The sequence below is a fragment of the Mastigoproctus giganteus genome, chromosome 11, assembly GCF_048544385.1.
Source record: "Mastigoproctus giganteus isolate SK-2022 chromosome 11, ASM4854438v1, whole genome shotgun sequence".
NCBI lineage: Eukaryota > Metazoa > Arthropoda > Arachnida > Uropygi > Thelyphonidae > Mastigoproctus > Mastigoproctus giganteus.
The window spans coordinates 55,213,096-55,240,872 of record NC_143585.1 but is presented as its reverse complement, the minus strand read 5'-3'; the positions used below and the strand labels follow the sequence as shown (position 1 = coordinate 55,240,872).

Here is a 27,777-nt window from a genome sequence, read left to right as displayed (position 1 = left end):
CTTATCAGCAATTGCATTTGTCTTTAAGAATTTCAAAAAAAAAAGGTGAAATTTCTCTTAGTGCTGTTGCTTATTCAGCAAACTTTGTAATTTAGCATAAACTCCCCTTGCAAATTACAGGTGTGTGAGTGGTCAAATAGTGCTGCTTGTGTCAGCTAACAATCAGTGTGGTGATGTCCATTAACAACAGCTGAAGCAAAGAGAGATAGAAAATGCCAGTGTGAGACAGTTTGAAAAATTTTGCACTTCTTTAAATCTCTGGCTAATCTCTTCCATACACAGCAACTTACTGGTGCGCACAAATAAAATTTAATTCCATGCAGCCACAGATTTTTGCTGCCATTATATTCAGTCATGCAGTTGACAAACTATGACTAGTTATAATGGCAGTGGGGCCAGTTTCAGAGTGCAAGGGGCCTAGGTATGATAATTAAAATTTTGTTTATCTGGTCATCCTTTCCAGGACTATGGGGGAAGGGGTGGAATTCTTTTGTGATTTGGGGGCTGTTTTCACTCTTGGACCCAGATGAATTGCACCTGCTGCATCCCCCTTTCCCCCCTATGGAGGGTGCCCTGAATGGCAGGAAAAATTAAACTTAGTGAAGTTGGATTGAATTTCTTCACAGTATAATATTAAATTCAAATAAATATATATATTATATATAAAAAAAATATATATATATTATATATAAACAAAAAAATATATATATATATATTATGTATATGCAGTGTTTATCGGTTTATATGCATGTTAAACTGATAAAGATTACACATACCTTGATATGATTATTCCTTAAGAAGAATAGTTAAGTTTTTTTTTCTGAAGCCCATTCATTAATATTCTCTCTAATAATGTATTAGATATGCATTTGAAAATGTTTACAGTATATGATAGCATTTATTATGGCTTTGTTTGTTGTCATTTGTTTACATTTAACAAATTGAACTGTTATTTATATTTGTTAACCATTCATCATTAACTTTTTAGTCATTATAAATATTTACAAATGTAATAAATTTCAATTGTTAGTGTTGATTGAATAATTACCATTAGTTTTAACTTTATAAAATCCAGCAATTTTAATCCCTAAGGGTGCCAGATTTTAAAGAGGTTACACTATTTTTACATTTCCTTTCTTTGTTTTCTTGTTTCTAAAAATTCATAAAATATTTTGTTTTCTAAATACAGGACTCCCTGACTTACATAATACTCTACTTATGGAAATTCGACTTTACACAAGTTTTTGCCAGCTGGTGCAAACTTAAAAAAATTGTGGAAATGTATTTTGCATCCATAAGAATAAATGGAGGTATCGTGAAAATGTCGTAATGTGAACCCAATAGCACTTTTTTTTTTTTTTTTTAGGTAATTCATTTCAAGACCTCAGAAGTTGAAAATTTCGCAAAATATAACTAAGATATTTATCTCTAAAAGGTTAATTTTATAACGGAAATTGTGCTACACTTTCATTGTTATCATATGTTCAGTTATAAGATTCAATTTTGAATGCCTTTGTGATATTTTTCTAAAGCACATTTCTGGACGTCACTACCATAAAACAATAAAAACAGTTTGCACTTTCCGGTTTATTGGGCTTTTCTGTTAGTGCATCTAATTATAAATGGGTAGTAAACGCAATCTTATTGCATTTGCAGTAATCCTGATAACTGGAATTGTGTGGGTTTTTACATTATTATAGTGAAATGTGTTTCCCCTTCACTGAAATCTTCAATCATATAAAAAACAAATTTTCAGAATCTTCTCTTTATTCTTTACTTATTACAATGGTGAAGGGAAAGTGACCAATGGAAAGTGCAAGTGGTGGCAGTGCTAGGAAGCAGAACAAAATTGATTTAGAAATGAAGATGAAAATGAGTAAGAAGCAGGAACAAAGTTTGTCATTTATTGCACGGGAATTACGTCTCACTGCTTCAACAGTGAATACAATTTTAAAGGACAGTGAGCATATAAAAGAACATGCTAAAGGATCAACACATTTAAGATCAACAGTGATCACAAAGCAGCGTTCAGGTACTATATCGAAAAGCTGTTAATAATATGGATAGAAAATCAGATTCAGAAACGAGTGCCCCTGGCCATTCAAGCAAAAGCAAGAAGTATTTTTGAACATATTAAGAAGTACGGCAAACCCCAAGCCAAGTTCATGCCAAGCTAAGAGTGGTTTAATTGGTTCAAGCATCACGCTAGTTTCCACAACATTAAAGCATGCAGCGAAAGTAACCAGTGACGATTCTGCAGCTGCAGAGAAATTTTGTGATGCATTGGGAAAAAGCCCTTCTAAATCTCCATAGCCCTCAACTTCCACAGCTGCATACTTATCATTATCAGCTGGAGAGTTATTTTGGCAATGATGCTCGAAAGGTAAAACTTGCTGATGCTATGCCTGTCTCCTCTCTCTTTTTGTAATTTTATACACTTTTGTAATTTTTCCTGCACATGAGATAAAAAATTGAATAATTCTATTTACACATTTGTCGAACATTTCTGTTTTGCTTCAATCAAATTCAGCACTCTTAGTTGTGAGTGCTGCATAAGCATTTAGGGAAATTCCGACTTATGTTGAGGTCTGCGGAACCAACTCTTATGTAAGTCGAGGAGTGGCTGTACAATTACTGCATCCTGAAAATAAAATCCGTGTTACTTGTTTACATGCTTATGTTGTTTGCTTCATCCTATTATAGTTATTATGTGGTAAGGACAAGGTCATATTTAAAAGGCATTTAGTGTGTTTCTCTGTGTATGGCATACACTGGCAATTGAAAAAGATACTGGTAATGGTTAGTTATCAGTCATAAACCTTTAACAATGAAAAGAGATAACGTGCAAATGCCCCTGAAGATGCTTAAACTTTTTGTAGAAAATTTTATTGCAACAACAGACAAGAAAATTTTCTACATTGTTTCCTGACACTCATGACATGTTTTGTAATCTTAAGCTTTTGTTTTCATGTATTAGTGAAACTCCTTTTACTCTCACAACAGTAAAAAAAATCCTGATAAATAAAATGGCTAAAATATAGACTTAAAGTAAAAATACCTCTTATTGCATAACTTCTGGATTAATGAAGATGAAAAAAACATACTTGTAGGTAAAAAAAAAATTGTCTTTAATTTGATATAATTTTTCTACATATGCCTTATGTAATGATACATTTTGTTTTTGTATGCTGTTCAAGTAAAATCCTTTTTGATGAGAGGCCAACCATCTCTCCAGGTTACTTTAATTTATTTGTTGGAGACATATTTCTTTCTTTTGACAAGGAAATATGCTTTTGACTGGTAAAAAAAAAATATTATTTATTTATTTTTTTTTCAGCGAAATCTTGACTACAGGAAGATTCATAACCACTACCATTCCCAGTGATAAAATTTTTGGCAGTGTTGCGTATCACCTGGCAATTTACAGCCTAGTGAGGTTGCACATTTTCTTTAAGGCTACGTTGCTGTATAGCTTAAGACTTACTTGATTATTTTTCAAGCACGTCTGGTGGCTCAAAGTACATACTGAATTGATTGTGGTTCCTTTTTAAAAAAATCGTAATGGATAACACTCATTATCCCAAAAAACAGTCAACATCATTTTGCCTGGCTGATTAATATTAGTGTGACAAAATATTAGTGTGAAAAATGATGCTGGGAAGCAAGCTTATATAGCATCAGCCAAAAAAAAAAAAAAAAAACCCCTACCCACATCATCTATCTATTCCCTATAACAATGTGGCTAATCCTTCATTAAATCATTCAAACTACCCATTTACAAATCACTATATGGAAGTTTAGTGGCATTTCTCATGTGCAATTATTGAAGCACATTGGCTTTACATTTTGTGAAAGCAGCCCCAGTTGTCACAGAAGAGTCTGGCTAGCATCTCCAGTTGTTGAAGCAAATGCTTTTTTGAATTTGCATTTTGCTTGCTGCTCATCAAAGATAAGGGAGATAGTATTTCAAAACTCCCAAATAAGGAAGATGGTAAAAATCATTTGTAAAGTGCTGCTGTTAAGGTGGTGCTATTTTAAAATATACTGCTTGACAAAATTAACAGAACACGTAGAAAATGTGATGTCACTCATGCAATTTGCGATTAAGCAGGAAAAAATTTGATATGGTGGTGTACTGAGAAACTTCAGTTCACAATAAAACTGTTAACAATAAAATATTCATGAAAAACATTTTGTTCTGTTAATTTTGTCGATCAGTTTATATATTTTTAATATAAAAAATGGATTTTACACAGTAGTGTTCAAAATAGATTAAAATAAATGTGGCATCGAAATTTAAACTTGGTAACTTTTTCTGACTTCATGTGTGTGATCCTTAAAAAACACTGGCATGCCCGGTTAAGGGTTGGTTCAAGTTGGCAAAATTATGCAGTGATGACTGCGGTGAAAATGAAATGCAAGATCATTGTTTATTTATTTATTTTTTTTAACTTATAATCAGCAGCAGGATGAGCATTGGACATTTCATAATAAAAAATTTGAGAATTGTCCAGAATGAAGTTTCAGAAAAAGAAAATATTCCATAAATAGTACAAACTTTCTTTTTTCATAGAGTAAAGTTTATGAAATGACAACCATCAGTAGAAGATAATTTAAAAATTAATAAATCTGAACTGCTCTAAAAGATTTTGTTTTTGATCCATATTGCTAAGACTAAATGGAAAAAAAATTACTTTGTATTCTCTATTGTTAGATATTCTGTTCATATTTAAATTTTATATATTTTCAGGAGGAACATACAGTGCATTTGCTGGTAGGGATGCATCCCGTGGCCTGGCAACATTTACAGTAGAGGCATCAAAAGATGAATATGATGATTTGTCAGACTTAAACTCAATGCAAATGGATAGTGTCCGAGAGTGGGAGATGCAGTTCATGGGTATATATATATATATATAAATAATTATTCATAAAAAAATTTATTTTACACTTTGGAGCTTCTGAGAAACAATTCCCCCCCCCCCCCAAGTAATTATGGCAGGTTTCAGTTTTTCTGAATGTGGATCACCCTAAACATTAATTATCTTGAGCAATCTTCAGCCATCTAGCATAGACTATTTCATTATTAGGTACTTATAATTATAACTTTAGTAATTTTATTGAAAGGAGTTATTAATTGTGAGGAAATTAAATTAGCCAGTTTCATTGTATTTACTCCCCCCTCCCCCTACCAAACAGTATTTTAAAAAAATTCTTCCTAAAGGTTGTCCTATTTCATAGAAGCAAAAAGTAATAGTTGTGGGCTCAGTAATAGAAAAGTAGGTGTCTTATTTTATTGGCTCAAAACTAAATTTTTTGGTGTGCAGACGAAACTTTGATTGGGACAAGTAGTTGGTCAGTAAGTCAAAAAAAAAAAGTGTTAAAGTGAGGAATCATAAAAAAAAGTATACATATATACATACATCTAAGAATTTTATTTTCACTTAAAACATATATAAATGTACATAAAATCAGTAATTTTCATCCATTTTAGATGTTTTGCATATAGTCTCTCCACTTCTTTCTTTATTTTTTTCTTTGTTATTTTTATGAACATTTCATTGACTGCTCAGTCTTGATCATTTCTTCATATTTAAATCCATCAGTCTGTCACAGTGTGTATAATTTCTACCTCATCCATAATTTTATATATTTTCATTGTTGAATCTATTGTTGTTGCAAGATTTGCAGGAAGGTCCCAAAAATTTTGGAATCTTCCCACAAATCTTACTCTAAATCTTTGTGAACCTTGTATTACCTGAAATTGGTTAATACAACACTGCTTCATTATCCAAATATGCGGCATTGGATTTTTAATCCTCTTGGAGCAGAAACCACCCTACTTTTTTTTCTCTGAATTTGATAGAAGAAAAACTGGATATTTTTGTCAAGCAGCCTTCTTTGGAGGTGACTGGTTCAGCATAGGGAGAAGAAAAAAAAGACCAAAATGTCTCTGCCCTCTCCAATTCAAATTGCCTCAGTTGGTGATTTTCAATCTTGGGTCAAAAAGGTCATTAGAAAAGCCAGTCGTGAATGTGTTAAAATATACCCTTCATTATCTTCTCATAGTTCAGGACTTCCATTAATGTTGTCAACATGAGGTCAGATTTTTCTCTAAAATTTAGTAAATGTTAAACTTGGAATTTCATTCTATGGCAGTGCTATATTGTAAACCCATCTTTGATGTTGGCAACTTTTAACAATTCTTTAAGACTTATATTCATGTCTTCCATTTGTTTCCAAAATTTAATTAAAAAATTTCACCTGTATTGTTTCTTTAAACATTTCCCTTGATCAATAAGGCTGGGTCAATAATTGTCATATTCAGTATTAAAAACATGGCCCCTTTATATGATCCCTTCTTTTTAAGTTCCTCACAATTGGGATATGAAGGCGTTATCCAGAAAGAGAATAGCTTCTTTAGGTAAGTTTATTTTCTTCAAGTATTTCTTTGCAGAAGGTACAAATCCATGAAAAAAAAAAAAAAAAAAAAAAAAAAAATTCTTTAAATAACGCAGAGTCCATTCATGCTAATTCTTATGATTAGTAGTAAACTGTTGAAGATAAACAATTTATATTTTTAAAAGCTCTAGAACTAGTTGCTTTACCAATAACCAAATGTGGTTGGTAATTTATGAGTTCTAGTTTTATTGCTGCAGGTATCTATCATGATTCTCCCCCTCACTCTCTCTCTCTAGTGAGGGGGAGAATCATGACTAGACTTTTTGTATCCTAGTTCTGTACCACCATTTTTGTAAGTGTTATACCTTATAGTTTTTTAGACCTGTTTGATCCACATTGTAGAATTGTTCTCCAATTTCTCTTTTGATAAATGACCTTAAATCTATAAATATTTGAGCAACAGGCTGATCAACAGATAACGTCTCCCCACCAATACTCAGTACATGAATAGCATTTTTTTACAATGGCCAAGCCATACATCACCTGCTGTAAAGCTTTCTCTATCAATCAGGCGCCTCCGTAACCAGGTGGGAAGGAGCAGCAGTGCGTAGCACACGCTTCTTGATTAGACCGGGGTTCGAGCCCGTCACCACCAAATACGGAGGATGCGGAAAGGTCAGGGAATGACCACCACATATTCTCGGAGCAATATGGCCTTAGTTGCTAATGCTCCTAAAAACCAAACAACAACATCTCTATCAATCTTTTGATGTAAGGCTGAGGCTTTTTCTTTTGATGCTGCTTATATGCATCTACTGATTAAAATTCCATATTATCTTTCTTGCATAAACCACAGCCCTTAACGTATTGGTTGCTATTTCTAATTTTAGTTCCTTTAAAGTGGAGCAACAACCTTGACCCTTGTGAAAGAAACTGAACAAAAAAACACTGAATATAATTACTGTCCTCTCCACGCTGGGTAGAAAAGGCTTGAGTTTGAATCCTGTTAACAATGTTGAGGAATTTTTATATGCTTTTTTTTACAACTTGACCAATTTAGTCAATCAGTCTAAATTGGTGGCATGGATTTTTAGCATTAACATTAGTAGTTGAAAAAGATGCAAGAAAGAAAGCTTATACAGCATCAGCAAAAAAACAAAAAAAAAGACACTTCCCATTTTACCTATCCATTCCCTCCAATAATTTGTTTTGCTTTGAATTTATTTAAGCTATCAACTTCGACACATCTATTCTGCAACCATCCTTCCTTAATTTGGATTTGTGCACTCTCATGTGAAGTCTGAGCAAAAGAAAAAATCCCATCAGCATTGAGCTTGCTCAATCCATTCAAAGCCTTAAGCACCTCAATCGAATCCCGTTGCAGGTGCCTAGTTTCCAGATGCTGCAGTTTGCAGAACTTAAGCCTTTCTTGGTAATAGCAACCCTTTATTCCTCTCACCAATCTCGTTGCCCTTCTCTGTACCCATTCCACTAGCTCTACATCCTTCCTAAAATGAGGCCTCCAGACCTGTATGCAGTTCTCAGCGTGTGGCCTGACCATTGCCATATACAAGGGGATAATCACCTCCTTATCTCTCTAGCAAAATTCCTGTATATGATTGACAAAACCCCATGAGCTGCTCTGCCAGCCTGTCTGCACTGCTCAGAAAACTTCATATCTGACTGCACAATTACCCCCAGGTCTTTTTCATTTTCCACTACTCTGAGTGTAGTACCGCACAGTTGGTACATTACTCTGGGGTTACTGCTACCCATATACATTACTTTGCATTTGCCAATGTTAAGTGTTAAACTTCAGTTGCCACCTCTCAGCCCAACTGCCCAACTTTGATCATTGTGTATCATCTGCGAACTTGGACATTATGCCTGGTATACCTTCATCAATATCATTGATAAATATATAAAACAACAATGGGCTCAACAACGAGTTCTGGGGGTATTCCACTAATAACATAAATCCACAAAGAGCAGTGTTCCTTGATTACCACTCTCTGTCCTCTCCGCTCAACCATCCCTTTATCCATAGCAGCAACTTGCATTTATGTCATACTGCTCCAATTTGTACAACAGTCTTTCATGTGCAATAGTATCAAAAGCTTTCTTGAAATCTTTTGTGTGACACCACCTCTTCGTAACTGTGAAGTAAGACCTGTGGTTGCTTATATTTAATATAACTTATAAGCTTTTAGTATCTGTGTACGTGCGCGCGCGCGCGCGCGCACACACACACACACACACACACACACACACACACACACACACACACACACACACACACACACACACACACACACGAATATGTAAATTAGAAAATAGTAGTCATCAAACAAAGCAAACGAAATAAGATGCCAATTCAAAAAAAATTAGCATTAATAATAGCAAAAAATAAAAGGGGAGTGGGAGAAAAATTAAGAATATGATTCTGTAGAAGAAATACATTCCCAAAATAATTTAATTTAGATAGATTGCCAATTAGAACAAATTTAGTGGCATCCCCTTAGTAGTACCAGGAATAAATTTTCTGAAATATCACTATAAATGCAAACAAAAAACCAACCACAGTACCATTAGTATGAAACAGATTAAAACAGCCAGTCATTGAGACTCATCTTGTCGAAATGCTATAAGGCTAATGATTGCCAGGGAATCACTGCATTTTAATCATTACGTGTTAATGCATTAACATATAATTGATTCAGAATTATCGAATAAAATTTATTAAAATTAATATTAAATCAATTAATTAATTTAATCATTCTTAATCAATATAATGCATTAACAAACTGACAGATGTAATCAGCCCTTGTTGATGATCCTGCTCAGGTTTCTAACAAATTAAATGAATAGTTTGCATCTACATTCACACATGAGGAGTTATTCAGGGAGGGGAATGCCAGAGGTGTATTAAACTCTGGCAATAAGCTAGATGATCTTGTAATAACTGAGAGTAAAGTGGAGGAGAAATTGTTGAAGATAAACTTGACAAAGGCACCTGCCGTGGATGGAATCTATCCAGTTATATTAAAGAAGGCAGCAAAGGAAGTAAGCAAACCCTTAGCCATAATTATGAGAGCTTCCTTGGACTCAGGGGAGATACCCATGGACTGGAGATGTGCAAATGTGACCCCAATTCACAAAGGAGGATCAAAAGACACAGGTAATTACAGACCTGTTAGTTTAACTTCTGTTCCAGGGAAATTAATGGAGGCACTGGTTAAAGAAGCATTGCAGGATCATCTAGACAAGACTTCAGTTATATTGGACACAGCATGGGTTTCTTAAGGGGAAGTCTTGTCTGACCAATTTGATTGGATACTGTGATGTAGTCACAAAGGAACTGGATGCAAAGAATAATTTTGATATCATATATTTGGAACTTAGAAAGGCTTTTGATACTGTTGCACGTGAAAGACTGCTGCACAAATTGGAGCAGTGTAGCATTGGAGGCAAATTGCTGCTGTGGATAAAGGTATGGTTGAATGGGAGAAGACAGAATGGTAATCAATCGACACTGCTCTTCGTGGACTAATGTTATTAGTGGAGTCCCCCAGGGTTCGGTGTTCGGTCCATTGTTATTTTCTGTATTCATCAATGATATTGATGATGGTATATCAGGCTTAATGTCCAAGTTTGCAGATGATACGAAGGTTGGCAGGGTTGTTAATGACAGTACGCTGCTGCAACAGGATCTAGAAAAGAGGTAGCAACCAAAGTTTAAAATTGACAAATGTAAAGTACTGAATATGGGAAGCAGTAACCCCAGAGTAACGTATCAACTGTGTGGTACTGCACTGACAGTGGTAGAGAGTGAAAAGGACCTGGGAGTAATTGTGCAGGAAGATATGAAGTTTTCTGAGCAGTGCAGATGGTCTGCAAGAGTAGCTCATGGTGTCTTGTCAATGGTATACAGGAATTTTTCTAGCAGGGATAAGGAGGTGATTATCCCCTTGTCTGAGGCAATGGTCAGGCCACACCTTGAGTACTGCACACTGGTCTGGAGGCCTCATTTTAGGAAGAATGTAGACCTGCTGGAATGAGTACAGAAAAAGGCAACAAGATAAGTGAATGGAACAGAGGGTTGCTGTTATGAAGAAAGGCTTAAGTTTTGCAAATTACAGTGTCTTTTGACCAGGCACCTGCAATGTGATCTGATTGAGATGTTAAAGCCTTGAATGGTTTGAGCATGCTCAATGCTGATGAAATTCTTCCTCTTGCTCAGAATAATCACCTGAGAGGACATAAATTTAAATTGAGGAAAGATAGTTGTAGGATAGCTGTGCGGAAGTTTGGCTTTAGCCAGCGGGTGGTTGATTGTTGGAACAAACTTACATCTGTCGTTGTAGAAGTTGATAGCTTAAACAGATTCAAGGCAGAACTAGACAAACATTTGGAGCAAATGGATGGGTGAAATGAGAAGGGTGTGTGTGTGTGTGTTTTTTGGCTGATGCTATATAAGCTTGCTTTCTTGCATCATTTGCCCTTGCTAATGCTAACAATGGATCAGAGAACTTGCAAGGCATTGTTGATGCTCTGATCTGATGGAGAAAGCTTAAATAAGAATATAAAAAATAGAATTGGGGAATTGGACTAACGATTAGGGCTGTGTTATCCCTCCCACACACACACATAGCCCTACCATTAATATCTGGGCCCCTCTCCATTGACCGATGATCCCATTCTACCCAAGTAACACGTCTGGTGCAACTATAAATATGAACATAGGCCTTTGAGGAGACAATAGTACAATTGTGAAGTCACAATTTTACATCTTGTCTGCACTGGAAGGACTTGGTATAAGTCCTTAGAGTGCAGAATTATAATAGGAAAATAATTGGCCACAAAAATAATTGGTTGTCTGCACATTACAATTCAATGGCACTGAAGATTCTTAGGTTGCCGGTCAGTGATGTAATTTGCAGGTGGATGTGAACTGGTGCTGAAAACATTACAGAAAAATCCACAAAACCTCTGAAGTTGATGGAACCTGACAGCTCCATACAGAGTACAAGACAATGCATTATACCATGGTTGTGCATCGATCCACTAACTACTAATCACCCTGACTATTCTAGCTTGTAAGTCCTTCCACTCTTGGACTGTAGACCAATGGAATGCAGTGCTTTGGACTGATGAGTATATGGTTTACATCAGGGGTGGGCAACATCCGGCCCGCGGCGATGTTGAATCCGGCCCCCTCGGTAAATGCATAAATATAGAAAATCCATACCTGACTACACTCGCTGTAAACGTTCGGCTTAATTCGGTTCAATCGGGAATCGCGGCCAGTACAACAGTAACCAAGTGATTCTACGCAGCGTCAAAGAGTTATTTCCTAATTATTATTGTAGCATCGATCGAACGAAATTCCTTTGGGTTTGACTTCTTATTGAAAAAAATAATATTGGTGCGAGATATTTTATGTTTTATGCCTTTTCTAATTATTACAATTTTTAATTTAATATAATTTATAGCCCATAAAATGAGCCAATTAAAAAAAAAAAGAAAAATTGATGCCGAATGCCGCATTTTCAATGATAATTGGACATTCAGATATTTTTTTTAAAAAAACATTAATAATTTGGTAATTCAAGTAATATAACATTTTTTAGGTTCTGATTTTTTTTTATTAAATCGTTCAATCTATTCCGGCCCGCATCATGATGCGAAAATTTAATTCGGCCCGCATCATGATACGAAAATTTCATTTGGCCCGCTGACGAAAAAAGTTGCCCACCCCTGGTTTACATGATGACCATGCCTGGGTGTGGAGGATGCCGAGGACAATACAGCCCTACATGCTATACCATATTGTCGAAACATTGCAGTTTAGCAGAGGCACTGTAATGCTCTGTTTTTTTCCTGGCTTGTTATCATTGGTTGTTTTGGACAAAACCACAAATGCATAGGTCTCTAGACATCCTGGACAATATTGCTTTATTCCTTTGTTGTGGCTGCACTTTGGGGAAGGTTCATACCTTTATCAGCAGAGTAACATGTTATGCCATACTGCTCACATTGTGCTGGACTGGTTTAAGGATGTGAGCATCAAAATGTTGGATGAGCAGTCCAGAGCCCCCAACCTCAGTCCTATAGAGAACCTCTGGGATGAATTGGATCATTGGGTGAGTATGAGGAGAGACCACTCAAAAAAAAACAGAGCTAAACTGGTCACCGCTTTGATAGCCGAGTGGTGGAAAATATCAGAGGACATTTTCAAAATACTGCTGAAAAGTGTTCCACAGAGACCAGAGGCTGTCATAAAGGTTAAAGGTTACAGCTAATGTTATTAGCTTTCCCTTAAATAACGGTTATTTGTTGATGTGCAGTATCCGAATATTAATGGTAAGTGTGTGTAAAACTATAAACATTATATGAAAAGAAAAGGGAAGAAAGAGTGGGAAAAAAAGGAAAAAAATTTGTGGACAAGTGCCACTGATAAACCGAAAGCACCCAGTGCCATATAGCCACTCTCTGGCTTACGGAAATTTGACTTTACGTACATTTCTGCCAGCCAGTGCAAACTTTAAAACAAATCGTGGAAACATTTTGCATCCCATAGGAATAAAATATTGTAATATGAACCCAATAACACAGTTTGTTTGGTGTGTTTTTTTTTTTTTTTTTGGTAATTTTAGCTTAAACGTTCCAAGACCTCTGAAGTTGAAATTTTCACTATATAACTAAGCTATTTATCTCTCTAAAAGGTCATTTTTATAATGGAAATTGCACTTTCATCGTTATCATACTTTCAGTTATAAGAATCAATTTTGAATGCCTTTGTGATAGTTTTCTAAAACACATTTCTGGAGGTCACTACCATAAAACAATAAAAACAATTTGCACTTTCCAGTTTATTGGGCTTTTCTGTTAGCGCAATCTATTATAAACGGGTAGTAAACTGAATCTGACTTCATTTGCGATAATCCCGATAATTGGAATTCTGTGAGTTTTTACGTTATGGTATTATGGTGAAATGAATTCTTCACTGAAATCTTCAATCATATAAAAAACATAAATAGATTTTCAGAATCTTCTGTTCATTCCTATTTACATATTACAATGGTGAAGGGAAAGGGACCAACGGAGAGTGCAAGTGCTGGCAGTGGTACAAAACAAAACAAAATTGATTTAGAAATGATGAAAACGATTAGAAGTAAGAAGCAGGACAAAGTTTATCTCTTACACTGAATTAGCTCTCGCTGCTTCAACAGTGAATACTATTTTAAGGGACATTTAAGATCAACAGTGATCACAAAGCAGCATTCAGGTGCTATATCGAAGATGGAAAATTAAGATGGAATATTAATAATATGGATGAAAAATCGGATTCAGAAACAAGTGTCCCAGAGTCCAATGGCCATTCAAGCAAAAGCAAGAAGTATTTATGAAGATAATAAGGAAAAGTATGGCGAACCCCAAGCCAAGTTTGTGTCAAGCAATGGGTGATATAATAGGTTCAAGAATCGCACTGGTTTCCAAAACATTAAAGTATGTGGTGAAGTCGGCAGTGCTGATTCTGCAGCTGCAGAAAAATTTTGTGATGTGTTGGAAATGTAAAGATGATAATTACAACAGATTGGATTGTAAAATTCAAGATACAATAACAGTGGAGAAGATGGAAAATCTACTCAGTTTGTATATTGAAGAACTAACAGTGGTATATTCTGTTGAGTTTGATCCTGATTTATCCCCAGGGGCTCACATCTGGTGAGTATGGGCTTGGCACACCAGGGTCCTAAGCTGGATATCATCATTCTTCTCTTTCTTGGTGATTCCTCTCTACTTCTCTCTCTCTCTCTCTCTCTCTCTCTCTCTCAATGTAACTTGGGAATTTTTTTTGGCTGGCAGCATAAGCCTTGGGCTTGATTGCACCAGATGGCTAACAACAATAATAATAATAAAAACCCGTCTAAATTTCTGCAGCTGTGTTCTTATCACTGGAGAGTTAATTTTGGCAACGATGCTGTGCTCGAAAAGTAAAACTTGCTGATGTTACATCTGTCTCCTCTCTCCTTTTTTAATTTTATAAATTTGAAATTTTTACAATTTTTCCTGTACGAGATAAAAAAAAATTGAATAAATAATTCTATTTACATGTTCATTGAACATTTCTTTTTTGCTTCAATCAAATTTGTGAATGCTGCATAAGCATTTAGGAAAATTCCGACTTAGGTAGAATTCTGTGGAACGCAATCGTTTCGTAAGTTGTGGTGTGACTGTAACTGTATTATGTATAGAAAAATAATAGCTGCTGCGAAAAGAAAAGAAAAAAGGAAAGATGAGAGTAAGTAATACAACAACTAAAAAAAATTAATACGTTTTAAACACTATAGAAATAATGCTTAAATATATTTATATTGTCACATATTGCATAACCCTGATGTATCCTCTAGTGCCAACAACCAGGATTGCACGACAAAATGACAATATAGTGTCCTCTGTTTCTAACATGCCATGGCATAGTAAAATTTATAAACAGAATTAAGGGAAAGAGAGGGGAAAAAACATTTTTTAGAGACATCAAAGTAAAAATATATTACCATTAGTTGAGGCATATGATGCAAGAAAGCAAGCTTTTACAGAATCAGCCAAAAAAAACCTTCCCATTTCACCCATCTGGTCACTCCAAATGTTTGTCTAGTTCAGCCTTAAATTTATTTAAGCTATCAACTTCCACAACAACAGATGGAAGTCTGTTCCAGCAATCAACTACCTGCTGGCTAAAGGCAAACTTCCGCACATCTATTCTATAATTATTTTTCCTCAATTTGAATCTATGCCCCCTCAGATTCTTAATCTGAGCAAGCGGAAGTATCCCGTCAGCATTGAGCCTGCTGAAACCATTCATGACCTTATACACCTCATTCAGATCACCTCGCACATGCCTAGTCGCCAGATGCTGCAAATTGCAGAACTTAAACCTTTCTTCGTAAGTGCACCCCTTTGTACCTCTCACCAATCTTGTTGCCCTTCTCTTTATTCGTTCTAGCAACTACATCCTTCCTAAAATGAGGCCTCCAGACCTGTATACTGTGCTCAAGGTGCAACCTGACCATTCCCTTATACAAAGGGATAATCACCTTCTTGTCGCTGCTAGCAAAATTCCTATATATCATTGACAAAACCCCCTGACCTGCTCTGGCAGCTTGTCTGCACTGCTCAGAGAACTCCATATCTGACTGCACATTTACCCAACAGGTTTTTTTTTTTTTTTTCATTTTCCACCTCTGAGTGTAGTACCACACAGTTGGTACGTTTCTCTTGGGTTACTGCTACCCATATGCAGTACTTTGCATTTGTCAGTGTTAAAACTTCAGTTGCCACTTCTCAGCCCATCTGCCTAACTTTTATAGATCCTGTTGCAGTAGCATACTATCTTTAGTGTCATTAACAACCGTGCCAACCTTTTTATCATCTGCAAACTTGGACATTAAGCCCGATATACCTTCATTGATAAATATACAAAACAACAATGGGCTCAGCACCGAACCCTGGGGGACTCCGCTAACAACATTAGTCCACATAGAGCAGTGTCCATTTATTATTGTGGGGGGGGATTTCTATGTGTCTTTATTTCTTTTTCTTTTATATTACTTTATTCTTAAATTATTTATTGTTTTTAATTCCAACACCTTTATTCTATATGTCTGATTTAATTAATTTTTTTTCCTGAACCTATCTATGCCTCCCTTTTTGTTCCCTCCCACTTTACACCTGACTTCTTAATCTCTCAGAAGATTCTAGACTCTAGGGGGTTTCAATAATGCATTCCCCTCACGGACTGGCTGAGGTTCAAAATGACTGACAAACTCATATGGGCTAAATATAACATTATTTATTGACACTATTTACATGGTAACAGACAACAAACTGAGTACTTTATTCAGTGGGTCCTTGTTAGACTGCTAGCAATTAACTGTGTACATATTTTATAATAAGAAAACTACCAATTCTGATACACCATTATGTTGTTTCGTGTACTTCGACATTGGTTCCAACAGATCCAGGTATTTAATACATCTCATAATCCACAAATCCATATTCCTACTGCTTAACTGTCCAAGTAGGTCAACAGGTAAAATCAGCATATGGACAAAACAATATAAGTAATATTTCTTCCCCGTCACAAATCTCTTCCTGTTTCTTTAACACTGCCTCCCTTTTCAACTATAGATTAAACTTATACTTAAAGTCACTACCCTTATTCCCACATCTAAATCAAATTATCTATTTGTCTCTCTTACTTTGTATTACACCTATATATATATATATATATATATCTACACACACACACACACACACATTTTTCTTTTTTTTCTTAAATTTATAGCTATTCCTCTAGAGTCCTTTCCATTACTAAGTTTAAGATTTTTATACTTAACTAGCACTTACTCAGTTGGCTGAGCGGTTCTCTCTCTCTCTCTTCCCCTCCCCCTCCCTCCCTCTGCTCTGGGCTGCCATAAGAGGGCGCTGAATCTCTTTAAAAGTTACAGCTGTCAGTTACAGGCTCCGCAAAAACGATAAGTGTTTGCCTTTTATTTACATGATTGTTATTTTATATTGTACTTAATACGTAGTCATATAGTTATAGTTACGCTGGTTATTTTTTATTTTTAATTTAGATAAAGAGTTTTTGTGGATTTTACTTACGATAGGTAAAACCGTTATTTCGTTCCATTTTTGTAGCCATAGTTTTTGGATATAGTGGTAGGGAATTCAAATTTTTTAATTGAGGTAGCTAGGTAGCTCTAACGCATAATTATATAGTAATACGCTTCACTGTTTCTATTTAATAGTTTCTATTCAAATCCTATTGACATTTAATTTATTGATTTTATTAATTTAAACTACCATGCCCCAGACTAGAGCAGCAAAGCAACGGGCACAAAGTGGCAGGAGTGCTGTGACTCGGGGGAGAACTGAGGGGTGCAATTCTCCAACGCATCACAGCCTAAAAAAATGTGCAACTTGTGAAATGTTTGCCGAACTCTCTGGAACGGAACATGATATTGCCATGGGGGATGTCTTTGTGTGTGCGCGATGTAAGGAGTGTAAGGAAATCAGGCGACAACTCAGCGTTGTTATGGGCCTATATGAGAGTTTGAAGGACAGGGTGGATGCCCTCGAAAGATCTAATTTGAGGGGCCCATCAGGCTCTCAGCTGCCCACATCAACGCCAGAGCTTGCACTTGGTCATCACGCAACACAGCGGCAACCACTAAGGCAGAATGCGCTGGTCCCACAGGAACTAGTAGTTGTTGGTGACTCTATTGTCAGGGAAACGGGGAACATCCTTTGTAAAAAGGATAGGTGGAACAGGACCAGGGTATGTCTGCCAGGGGCAAAGGTTGATGACGTTGTAGAGCGGATATCATCTTTCAATGGCACAAAAGGTGATATAGTTGTACACGTTGGCACTAATGATATTAAGAGTAGGAGACCGGCGGAAATACTCAACAAGTACAGGTCACTGTTGAAAAAAAGCCGTGAAATAGGGTTGAATTTGAAAGTGTCTGCAATTCTGCCCAGACACGATACGAGGGAGTACATGATGAGAGCCTTGTCGATCAATTCGGCCTGGAAAGATTGTGCAAGGCTCAAGGGGTAGAATTTTTTTCAGCCTGGACTGTACTTGTTAACAGGAGAGATTGCTTCTACAGGGATGGGATACACTTAAATAGAAAGGGTGCAAGAATATTTGCTGATGCTATCGAGGCAGTGTTAGGTGGGTCGGAAAATTGCTAGTTTGGGGGGATACAAAGACTAATAGTTTAACAGTAACCGCAGGCAGAGGTGAAGGTGATTCTTGCACAACTTCTATTAGAATAAGAAGCGACCTGGAGCGAGGGGTGTTGGGGGTTTCAGGGACGGATGGCAGTCATCATGGAATAGTTGGGTATATGGGATGTGTTAGGGTAACAAGGAATAGGCATAGGAGCATGTATGCTTGCATGTATACCAGTGCTAGAAGTATAGTAAATAAATTTGATGAATTTGAAGTGTTGGTCAAGACATCAAAGGCGGATATTGTTGGGATAGAAGAGACGTGGTGTCACAAAGATATAAGGAATGCAGAACTGGAATTTGGGGAGTACAATGTGTACAGAAAGGATAGACAGGACAGAAAGGGAGGGGGTGTTATGCTGTTAATTAAGAAAAACATAAAATCAAAGGAAGTGCACCCAGTTAATATAGATGAACAGTGCTCTGTTGAGTCAATTTGGTGTGAGATAAGCACTGCGAAAGGAAAAATAAGAGTAGGAGTGTGTTATAGGCCTAATGACTTGAATGAGTACAATGAACAATTGTACAGAGAAATAGAGTGGGCCAGTAAATCAGAATGTCTTATAATGGGGGATTTTAACTTCCCAGATATTGACTGGAACTTGTGGGTTGGTCACTCACACACTAGTCAGACTTTTGTGGATTTATTGGATGATTGTTTTCTGCAGCAGCATGTTTGAGTGGCAACCAGAGAAAGTAACACTCTTGATCTGGTTATCAGCAGTGATCATTCGTGTATTAAGAATTTTCAGATAAAGGAACCACTAGGTGGCAGTGATCACAGTGTGCTGTAGTGGGATTTACTCAAAGAGGTAACTACCGTCAGGGGTAAAGGAAAGGGTTTTTGCTTCCGTAAAGGGGAGTACAGTGGTCTCAGACAGTTTTTAAATTCTGTACAGTGGGATCAACTGATGATGTTACAAACAGTAAATTCTAAGTGGGAAGCATTCGAAGAATTAATCGTGGAACCTACTAGACTTTATATACCGATTAAGAAATATCGTTCAAGGTTTAGGCCTAAATGGTTATCAAATGAACTAATGAGACTCGTGACAGAGAAGAAAAATGCATGGGATGCATATAAATTATCAGGTGACGCAGAAGCCTGTGGCAGATATAAGCTAGTCTGTAATCAGGTCACAAAGGAGGTTTGGCAGGCGAAGGCGGATTACGAGAAATCTTTGGCAAAAGATGCTAAGAAAAACAGCAAGGATTTCTTTACTTATATAAACTCTAAAAGGAAGGGGCTGAATATGATTGGTCCACTTGACATTGATGGTTCGACTGTTGATGATCCTGCTCAGATAGCAAACAAACTGAATGAGTATTTTGCATCTACATTCACACGTGAGGAATTATTACAATTTGAAAATGGAAGAAGGTTATCAAATTGTAGCAGTGTGCTTAATGATTTTGTAATAACTGAGAGCAAAGTGGAGGAGAAATTGTTGAAGTTAAACATAAGAAAGGCACCTGGGGCGGATGGGATCTATCCAGTTATTTTAAAGGAGGCGGCAAAGCAACTAAGCAAACCCTTAGCCATAATTATGAGAGCATCCTTGGACTCAGGGGAGGTTCCAACGGACTGGAGATGTGCAAATGTCTCCCCAATTCACAAAGGGGGATCGAAGGGTGACACGAGTAATTACAGACCAGTTAGTTTAACTTCTGTTCCGGGTAAAATAATGGAGTCGCTGGTTAAAGATGCATTGCAGGATCATCTAGACAAGACTGCAGCAATAATTCAAGACTGCAGCAATAATTCAAACACAGCATGGGTTTGTTAAGGGAAAGTCTTGTCTGACAAATTTGATTGGTTATTATGATGTGGTCACAAAGGAACTGGATGCAAAAAATAATTTTGATATCATATACTTGGATTTCAGGAAAGCTTTTGACACTGTTGCGCATGGAAGACTACTGTACAAGTTGGAGCAGAATGGTATTAAGGGTAAGTTGCTACAATGGATAAAAGGATGGTTAAGTGGGAGAAGACAGAGGGTGGTAATCAATGGGTGCTGCTCTTCGTGGACTAATGTTATTAGTGGAGTCCCACAGGGTTCGGTGTTGGGTCCACTGTTGTTTTGTGTATTTATCAATGATATTGATGAAGGTATATCAGGCTTAATGTCGAAGTTTGCAGATGACACAAAGGTTGGCAGGGTTGTTAATGACAGTAATGGCAGTGTGCTACTGCAACAGGATCTAGATAATTTGGGCAGATGGGCTAAGAAGTGGCAACTGAAGTTCAACCTTGACAAATGCAAAGTACTGCATATGGGTAGAAGTAACCCCAGAGAAACGTACCAACTGTGTGGTACTACACTTAAGGTGGTAGAAAATGAAAAAGACCTGGGAGTAATTGTGTAGTCAGATATGAAGTTTTCTGAGCAGTGCAGACAGGCTGCTAGGGCGGGTCATGGGGTTTTGTCAATGATATATAGGAATTTTGCTAGCAGGGAAAAGGAGGTGATTGTCCCTCTGTATAAGGCAATGGTCAGGCCACGCCTTGAGTACTGCGTACAGGTCTGGAGGCCTCATTTTAGGAAGGATGTAGATTTGCTTGAACGTGTACAGAGAAGAGCAACACGATTGGTGAGGGGAATGAAGGGATTCTCTTACCAAGAGAGGCTTAAGTTTTGTAAATTGCAGTGGCTGGAGACTAGGCACCTGCGCGGTGATCTGATTGAGGTCTATAAGGCCTTGAATGGGTTGAGCACGCTGAATTCTGATGGGATCCTTCCACTTGTTCAGATTACAAATCTAAGGGGGCATAAATTCAAATTAAGAAAAGACAGATGTAGAATAGATGTGCGGAAATTTACCTTTAGCCAGCGGGTGGTTAATTGCTGGAACAAACTTCCATCTGTCGTTGTGGAAGTTGATAGGTTAAATAAATTTAAGGAGGAACTGGACAGGCATTTGGAGGGAATGGTGCGTTTTTTTTTTTTTTTTTTGGCTGATGCTGCATAAGCTCCTACACTTGCTTTCTTGCATCATGTGCCACTACTACTACTACTACTATAATCATCTGTATATGAGGCGTAGTCTGGATAGGTAATGGCTGTTCGTCCGTGGAATACTGCAATCTATCTGAGGTTACTTTTCCGTGGGCCCTGCACTGTTGAAGAGAGATCCTATCTCTCTTCAACGGTCTGCGCTGCTTCCAGGCACTGCCTTTTTATTTTATTTTTATTTTTTTCTCCACTCTTTCTCTATTCGCCGCTACTCTTCCTCAGGGCTTTCACTCCGCACAGTCACTAAGACGACAACCCTTCCTCTCCACCATAGGTTAGTATCTCTATCACCCGCATTAACTTCTCTGATTGCTCTGAATTCAATAACTACTGCAATACTTCCATTCTTCTCCTAGGGAACATACCAACTGTAGAGTTCCACAAAGTCCTCACAACAAAATTTTCCCACTACAACTACCACCTCCCCAGAACTGCAACCACCACCCAAACTCAACAATGACTCTGCTAAGAACACCCCAAAAAAACTCCTCTCTCTGCTCTCTTCAAAATTCCCCTCTTTTCTCACTGACCAATCGCTGACCTGGACATCACTTTCCCCTGTATTCCCATTCAGATCGGGGAAAGTGATTCCCCTGTATCACTTTCCCCTGTATTCCCATTCATGGGAATACAGGGGAAAGTGATACAGGGGAATACAGAGAGAACTTCTGGTGTCCAGAGATTTCTCAAATTTTCTAGAAGGATGGCCAGAAGTCTAGAAGCTTCTAGATCTTCCTTGTGACCTCACATCTACACCCATTTATTCGTCGCGCTTCACTTGCCATTAATCGCCCCATGAAATTTTTAAGCAACTCGAGTAACTCCATTACTCGAGTGCCTTCTCTATTGAATACTGACCACTTTCTCAAGTGGGTTTTGTTTCGGTCTATTATTCCTTACGGATGGAGTGCTGCCTATGTGAGCGCTTCCGTAGCCAGGTGGGAAGGAGCAGCAGTGCGTAGCACACGCTTCTTGATTAGACCAGGGTTCGAGCCCGTCACCACCAAATATGGAGGATGCGGACAGGTCAAGGGAATGACCACCGCATATTTCCGGAGCAATATGGCCTTAGTTGCTAATGCTCCTAAAAACCAAACAACAACAACAGCTGCCTATGCTCCAGATCAGTGCTCCTATTGTTTCGCGTGTTCCAAACCACTTAATTCCCACTTCGCGAGTGAGCGCGTGTAATTGCATAGAGAACTACAGTCAACCTTTTCCCGGCATTGTATTAATAGTAATGTTTGAATTCTGGTGCCATTGTTTTCATATCGATATAGCAGATACTGGAAGTTTCTATGTAACTTGTAGCAGTGTAATCAGTATCAGCAGAGGATTATAAACTATAAATTACAGCACTAATTATGTTTTAATAATTTAACTTATCATGTAGTCTATAGTGTACAACAGTAATATTCGTAGAGCTTTTAGAATTTGTGATTTTGTGTAGCTCGCACAAGATAACCTCCATACCTCCATACACAAGTACATGGTGGGTGACCACCTAGGTATGAACCAATGTAAGCAGGGGTTGAGGTGTGGCGCCCACACCACATGGAGGAATGCCGCCCCTCTATGTTACCAGGCAGTGCTAGATGACTCATCAACCAGTGCAATACCACAACTTTGCTTATTGGAGGCTTGAAGTGGTGGAACCCATGTTTAGTCTCTAGAGCTAAGTTCCGGTCAATCCTTCCCTATCTCTTCCATCATGCAGTATGATTGATGACTTTTGAGGTTATGTTGAACATTGTGGCGAGATCCAATATTCCTTACATTTCGAGGGTACAGCTCTAAAACGGTGTTCGCAGGCCGGCCGCTAGTTAGTACACCGGACCGAACGTATTGGTAACTCCATAGGAGGCTTCCGGTCCAGCTAGTGTATAATCTTGCTACCTCTACTCTGCCAGATAGTGACTGGAGGGAGTCCGAGTAGTGTGTATGCGGAGAGCATTGTCGAGGCCACGTCATGTCAAGGATCTGGGTATATTCTTACCACGTGTAGGCCATATCCAAAAATTTCATTACTTCATACAGCATGTCCCACCTACTTTTTCTTACTATTGAATACACCATGAATTGTCAAACTAATAGAGCAAGCTTATCTGCGAAAAGATCTAAACCTCCCAAGCACTTCCTAATTCATTTCACAAATATACGTGGTCTCAGTTCTAATCTCAATGATGTCCATTTCCACTTGCAGTCTGCCAAACCCCCATGTACTTTTTCTGACAGAATCTCAGTTATTGGTTGATTCAACTACTGCTCATTTCAGATGCCCAAATTATTCGCTGTATGATTCCTTTCGCCTCAAAGGTGGTACTTGTGCATATGTCCTTTCTGATATTCCCTGTTAGAGACTTGGCAATTTGGAATCTCCTCTCTTTGATTTTCTGTGGCTTAAAATCTCTCTACCTCATCGTGTCAAATTCATCTGTTGTCTCTACCATTCTCCCAACTCCACTAATTACTTGCTCTTTGACTTCCTCTCTTTGCAACTTGACTTTCTCCAGTCCAACTTTCCTAACAGTGAGATAATTTTCCTTGGTGATTTTAATGTTCACAACTCCAGCTGGCTTCGGTTTTCTAGTCAAACCGACCCAGCTGGTTGAGATGCTGAGGCTTTTGCAATTACTAATGACCTTGCACAGATTGTTCATTTGTCTACCAGACAATCCTAATCATACAGCCAATACGCTTAATCTTTTTCTCACAAACAGCCCTTCTAAGTACACAGTCGAAGTGAGAGGTCCTTTAGGCACCTCAGATCACAACTTGGTGATTGTCTCTTCTCCAATGGAACCTTTATCTCATGGCTATTTACAACCTCGTGTTGTTTGGCATTACAAGAATGCAAAATGGGATGACCTGCGAGACTTCTTTTCTTCTTTTCCTTGGTCAGATTACTGTTTCAAAACTTCTGATGTCAACGTTTGCTCAGATCGTGTCAGTGAAATTATTTTTGCAGGGATGGAATCCTTTATCCCACACTCCACTTTAAAATCTCGTCCTTTATCTAAACCTTGGTTTTCCAATAAATGTGCTAAGGCTGTTCAAGAAAAGAATGTTGCATATCGTAATTGGCTTGTTTCTAATTCTCCAGTTTCATTTTCTGCATACACCAAAGCTGGCAACAATTGTAAAGCAGTTATTAATCAATCCAAATTAGAGTTTGAACAGGCTAAGAGTAGAAAACTGGCTTCTTGCCCTTAGCCTAGCATTCTGGTCTCTTGCCAAAGCTATTGGCCGCAACTTTTGCCTATCTCTGCTCCCACCTTTGTCCAAACCAGATGGTTCTGTTGTCACTTCAGCCAAGGATAAAGCTGACCTGCTAGCATCTCATTTTTCTTCCAACTCACGTATTAATGATCTTGGTAAAACACCTCTCACCATTCCCAACACGCTCCATTCAATGCCCCCTGTGGTCTTCCGTCAAAAGGATGTCACAAGGATTTTGGCGAATTTTGATGCTAAGAAAGCTCAAGGTCCTGATGGTATTTCTTCACTAGTTTTCAAAACCTGTGCTCCTGAACTTACTCCTATTCTTTGCCGCCTTTTTTCACTTTCTTATACCAAAGGTGTTTTTCCTTCTGCTTGGAAATTTGCTCGTATCCAGCCAGTTCCTAAAAACGTGACAAATCCCTCCCATCCAATTATCATCCCATTGCAATTACTTCTACTCTTTCTAAAGTAATGGAAAAATCAATTAACCGCCAACTCTTAAACTACCTAGAAACCTTCCGTCTGATCAACGATTGCCAGTATGGATTCCGTCAGTGTCGATCCACTGGTGATATTCTGGCTTATGTTACCCATTTATGGACTAATTCAATGGAAAGGTTCGATGAAACACAAGTAGTTGCTCTTGACATCTCAAAGGATTTTGATCGTGTTTGGCATAAAGGTCTTCTCTTCTAAACAAGCTTCCATCTTATGGTTTGCCAACTGTTTTTAGTAATTGGTTATCCAGTTTTCTCTCTGATCGCTCACTGAGGGTGATGGTAGATGGCTCTGTCTTCTAACTTCTCCACTAATGCCGGTGTCCCCCAAGGTTCAGTTCTTTCCGCCACTCTTTTCCTCTTGTATATTAATGACCTTCTTCCATTGACTGGAGATCCTATCCATAGTTTTGCCGATGATAGCACATTGCATTCCACTTTCCATTTTGAGAAACCTTGTCCTGCTCAATCAGCTTCAACTTCTCGAAAATCTGCTACCAGTTCCTTAAATGCCGATCTTCAGGTAATTCTCCAGTGGGGCAAAGACAACTTAGTTGATTTCAACCCTTCTAGAACTCAGTCTCACAAAACGGATTCTTCTGCTCCTCTGCTTATCTTTAGTGACACTCCAATTTCTAGGCAAAATGATATATCTCTTTTGGGGTTTACCCTGACTTCTAATCTCTCTTGGCACTAGCACATTACAAATATTGCTTCCTCTGCATCTAAAAAACTTGGTTTTCTCTTTCGCTCTCGCCGTTACTTCTCTTCCAAACAGCTGCTCATTCTGTATAAATCGAAAATCCACCCTGCCATGGAATATTGTTCCCACATCTGTGGTGGTGCCCCCAAAACCTCTCTCAGACTTCTTGATTCCATTCAGAAGAGGGCAATTAGGTTAATTAATGATTCATCTTTAACAAAGTCTCTCCACTCTCTGTCTCATAGATGTACTGTTTCTGCTGCGTGCCTCTTCTACAGATACTTCTATGGGCACTGTTCTTCTGAATTGGCTTCTATAATTCTCGCTCTCTCTTTCAAAACAGTTGGAACACGTGCTGCCAACATCCATTTACCGTCCAACTGCAAACTCACAGAACCAACTTTTCATCTTCCTCATTCATTCATTCAACTGCCGTTTTCTGGAACAACCTTCCTTCATATGTATTTCCCCAAAATTGCAGTCTACAGAAGTTCAAGTCCAATATCAACAAATATCTTCTTTCGCCATCTCAACCTCCAAACAAGCACAGTACTAAGTACTATAGGTTCTAATACCTCTCGTGTTTGGGGTTTACATATAAAAAAAAAAAAAAAAAAAAGAGTTGAATCACGTAGGTGGCAATAGAAAGTTAAACTTATTATCTATTATAACCACTTAGATTTACAAACATAACATAATACATATAACTTGATGGGATATACGGAATTCATATAACGGTGATTTGGTAGAAGATAAAACTTGATACTGAAATATATGTATATATACAGGGTGTCTCAAAAATATTGGTACAAATGTTTAGGGGAGGTAGGTAACATCTAAAGGAATGTGAATCGCATAGGAACCCATAACCGGAAATGTCACGGGAAATTAGTAGCAGAGGCACCAGAAGTAGAAATGACACAAGACAGTACTTAATTTCAAACATTTATTTACATAATATTAACAATGGAGTAAGAGATGGATGCATTTCTTGATGTTACAACAGATGCTCAAAGGTTCCACCATGAGATGCAATGCATGAGTGATACCGACGCAGCATGGATTGGCGGGCACGGTCAAACACACCTGCAGTTTCTTTGACAATAGCAGCAACGCAGATGAGTCTCGCCACAAGATCCATTTTCATCTCCACAGGCAATTATTACATGATAGATTTGAGGGGCCCCCCCACAGAAAGAAATCAAGGCTCAATAAATCAGGAGAGTGTCGGGGGCTAGGCAACAGGTCCACCACGGCCAACCCATCGACGCCCAAAACGCCTGTTCAAATGGTCACGAACACACCTTCCATAATGGGCAGGTGCCCCGTCATGTTGAAACCAAATGTTGCATCTCAGATTTGCTGAAACATCGTCAAGTAACCCTGGTAGAACTTGTTCAAGAAAGATCTGATATTTAGCAGAGTTCATGCGGGATGGTAACAGGTATAGGCCGACTAAGCAGTCACCGACCATACCTGCCCACACATTTATTGTGAAGTGATGTTGTGCCGCATGGGGGTGCACACCGCGTGGGTTGTCGTGAGCCCACACACGAGCATTGTGCTGATTGAATAAGCCTTCCCGAGTGAAATAAGCCTCATCCGTGACCAAAACATAGGCTGGAAAATTCAAGTCTTGAACACTTTCTTGGAGAAACCACTGTGCAAAAGCCACACATGCAGGATGATCTTGGGGGAGCAGTAACTGAACCCTTTGAAGATGAAAGGGGTATAAGGAATCGTGCCAGACACACTACACTGTAATGAGACACTCCTGAGGCAATGGCACGTGTGCTGGTAGTAGGACTATTCTGAATGGCATTCAACACACTTTCTTCCATGGTGGGAGTTCGCGTCGAATGTCGTCTGCCTGCACTACTCCTGTTACCTCTTAAATGACCCATGATCGCACAAATTTTGATGCACACGCTCAAACAAATGGTGGTCCGGTACATGTCTGTCTGGGAATTGTTCTCCATAAATTCGTTGAGCGGCTCGTCCATTGCCCTCTGCTAATCTATCCACTAGGTGCATGTCAGCCAGCTCACAGTTCGTATATCGATGCATGCTCTTCGTGCAGCGACTACTGCTTGAGGCGCCTCCGTAGCCAGGTGGGAAGGAGCAGCAGTGC

General features: G+C 38.2%; 1 protein-coding gene across 1 annotated transcript in view; it reads left to right on the top strand.

Moving 5' to 3' along the window:
• MSBP (membrane steroid binding protein) overlaps positions 1-27,777 on the top strand; it is a 91,262-nt gene that overhangs the window by 34,301 nt on the left and 29,184 nt on the right. The window contains exon 2 of the mRNA XM_090385531.1: positions 4,751-4,900. Coding sequence (XP_090241657.1) covers positions 4,751-4,900 — 150 coding nt within the window. The remainder of the gene's footprint in view (positions 1-4,750; positions 4,901-27,777) is intronic.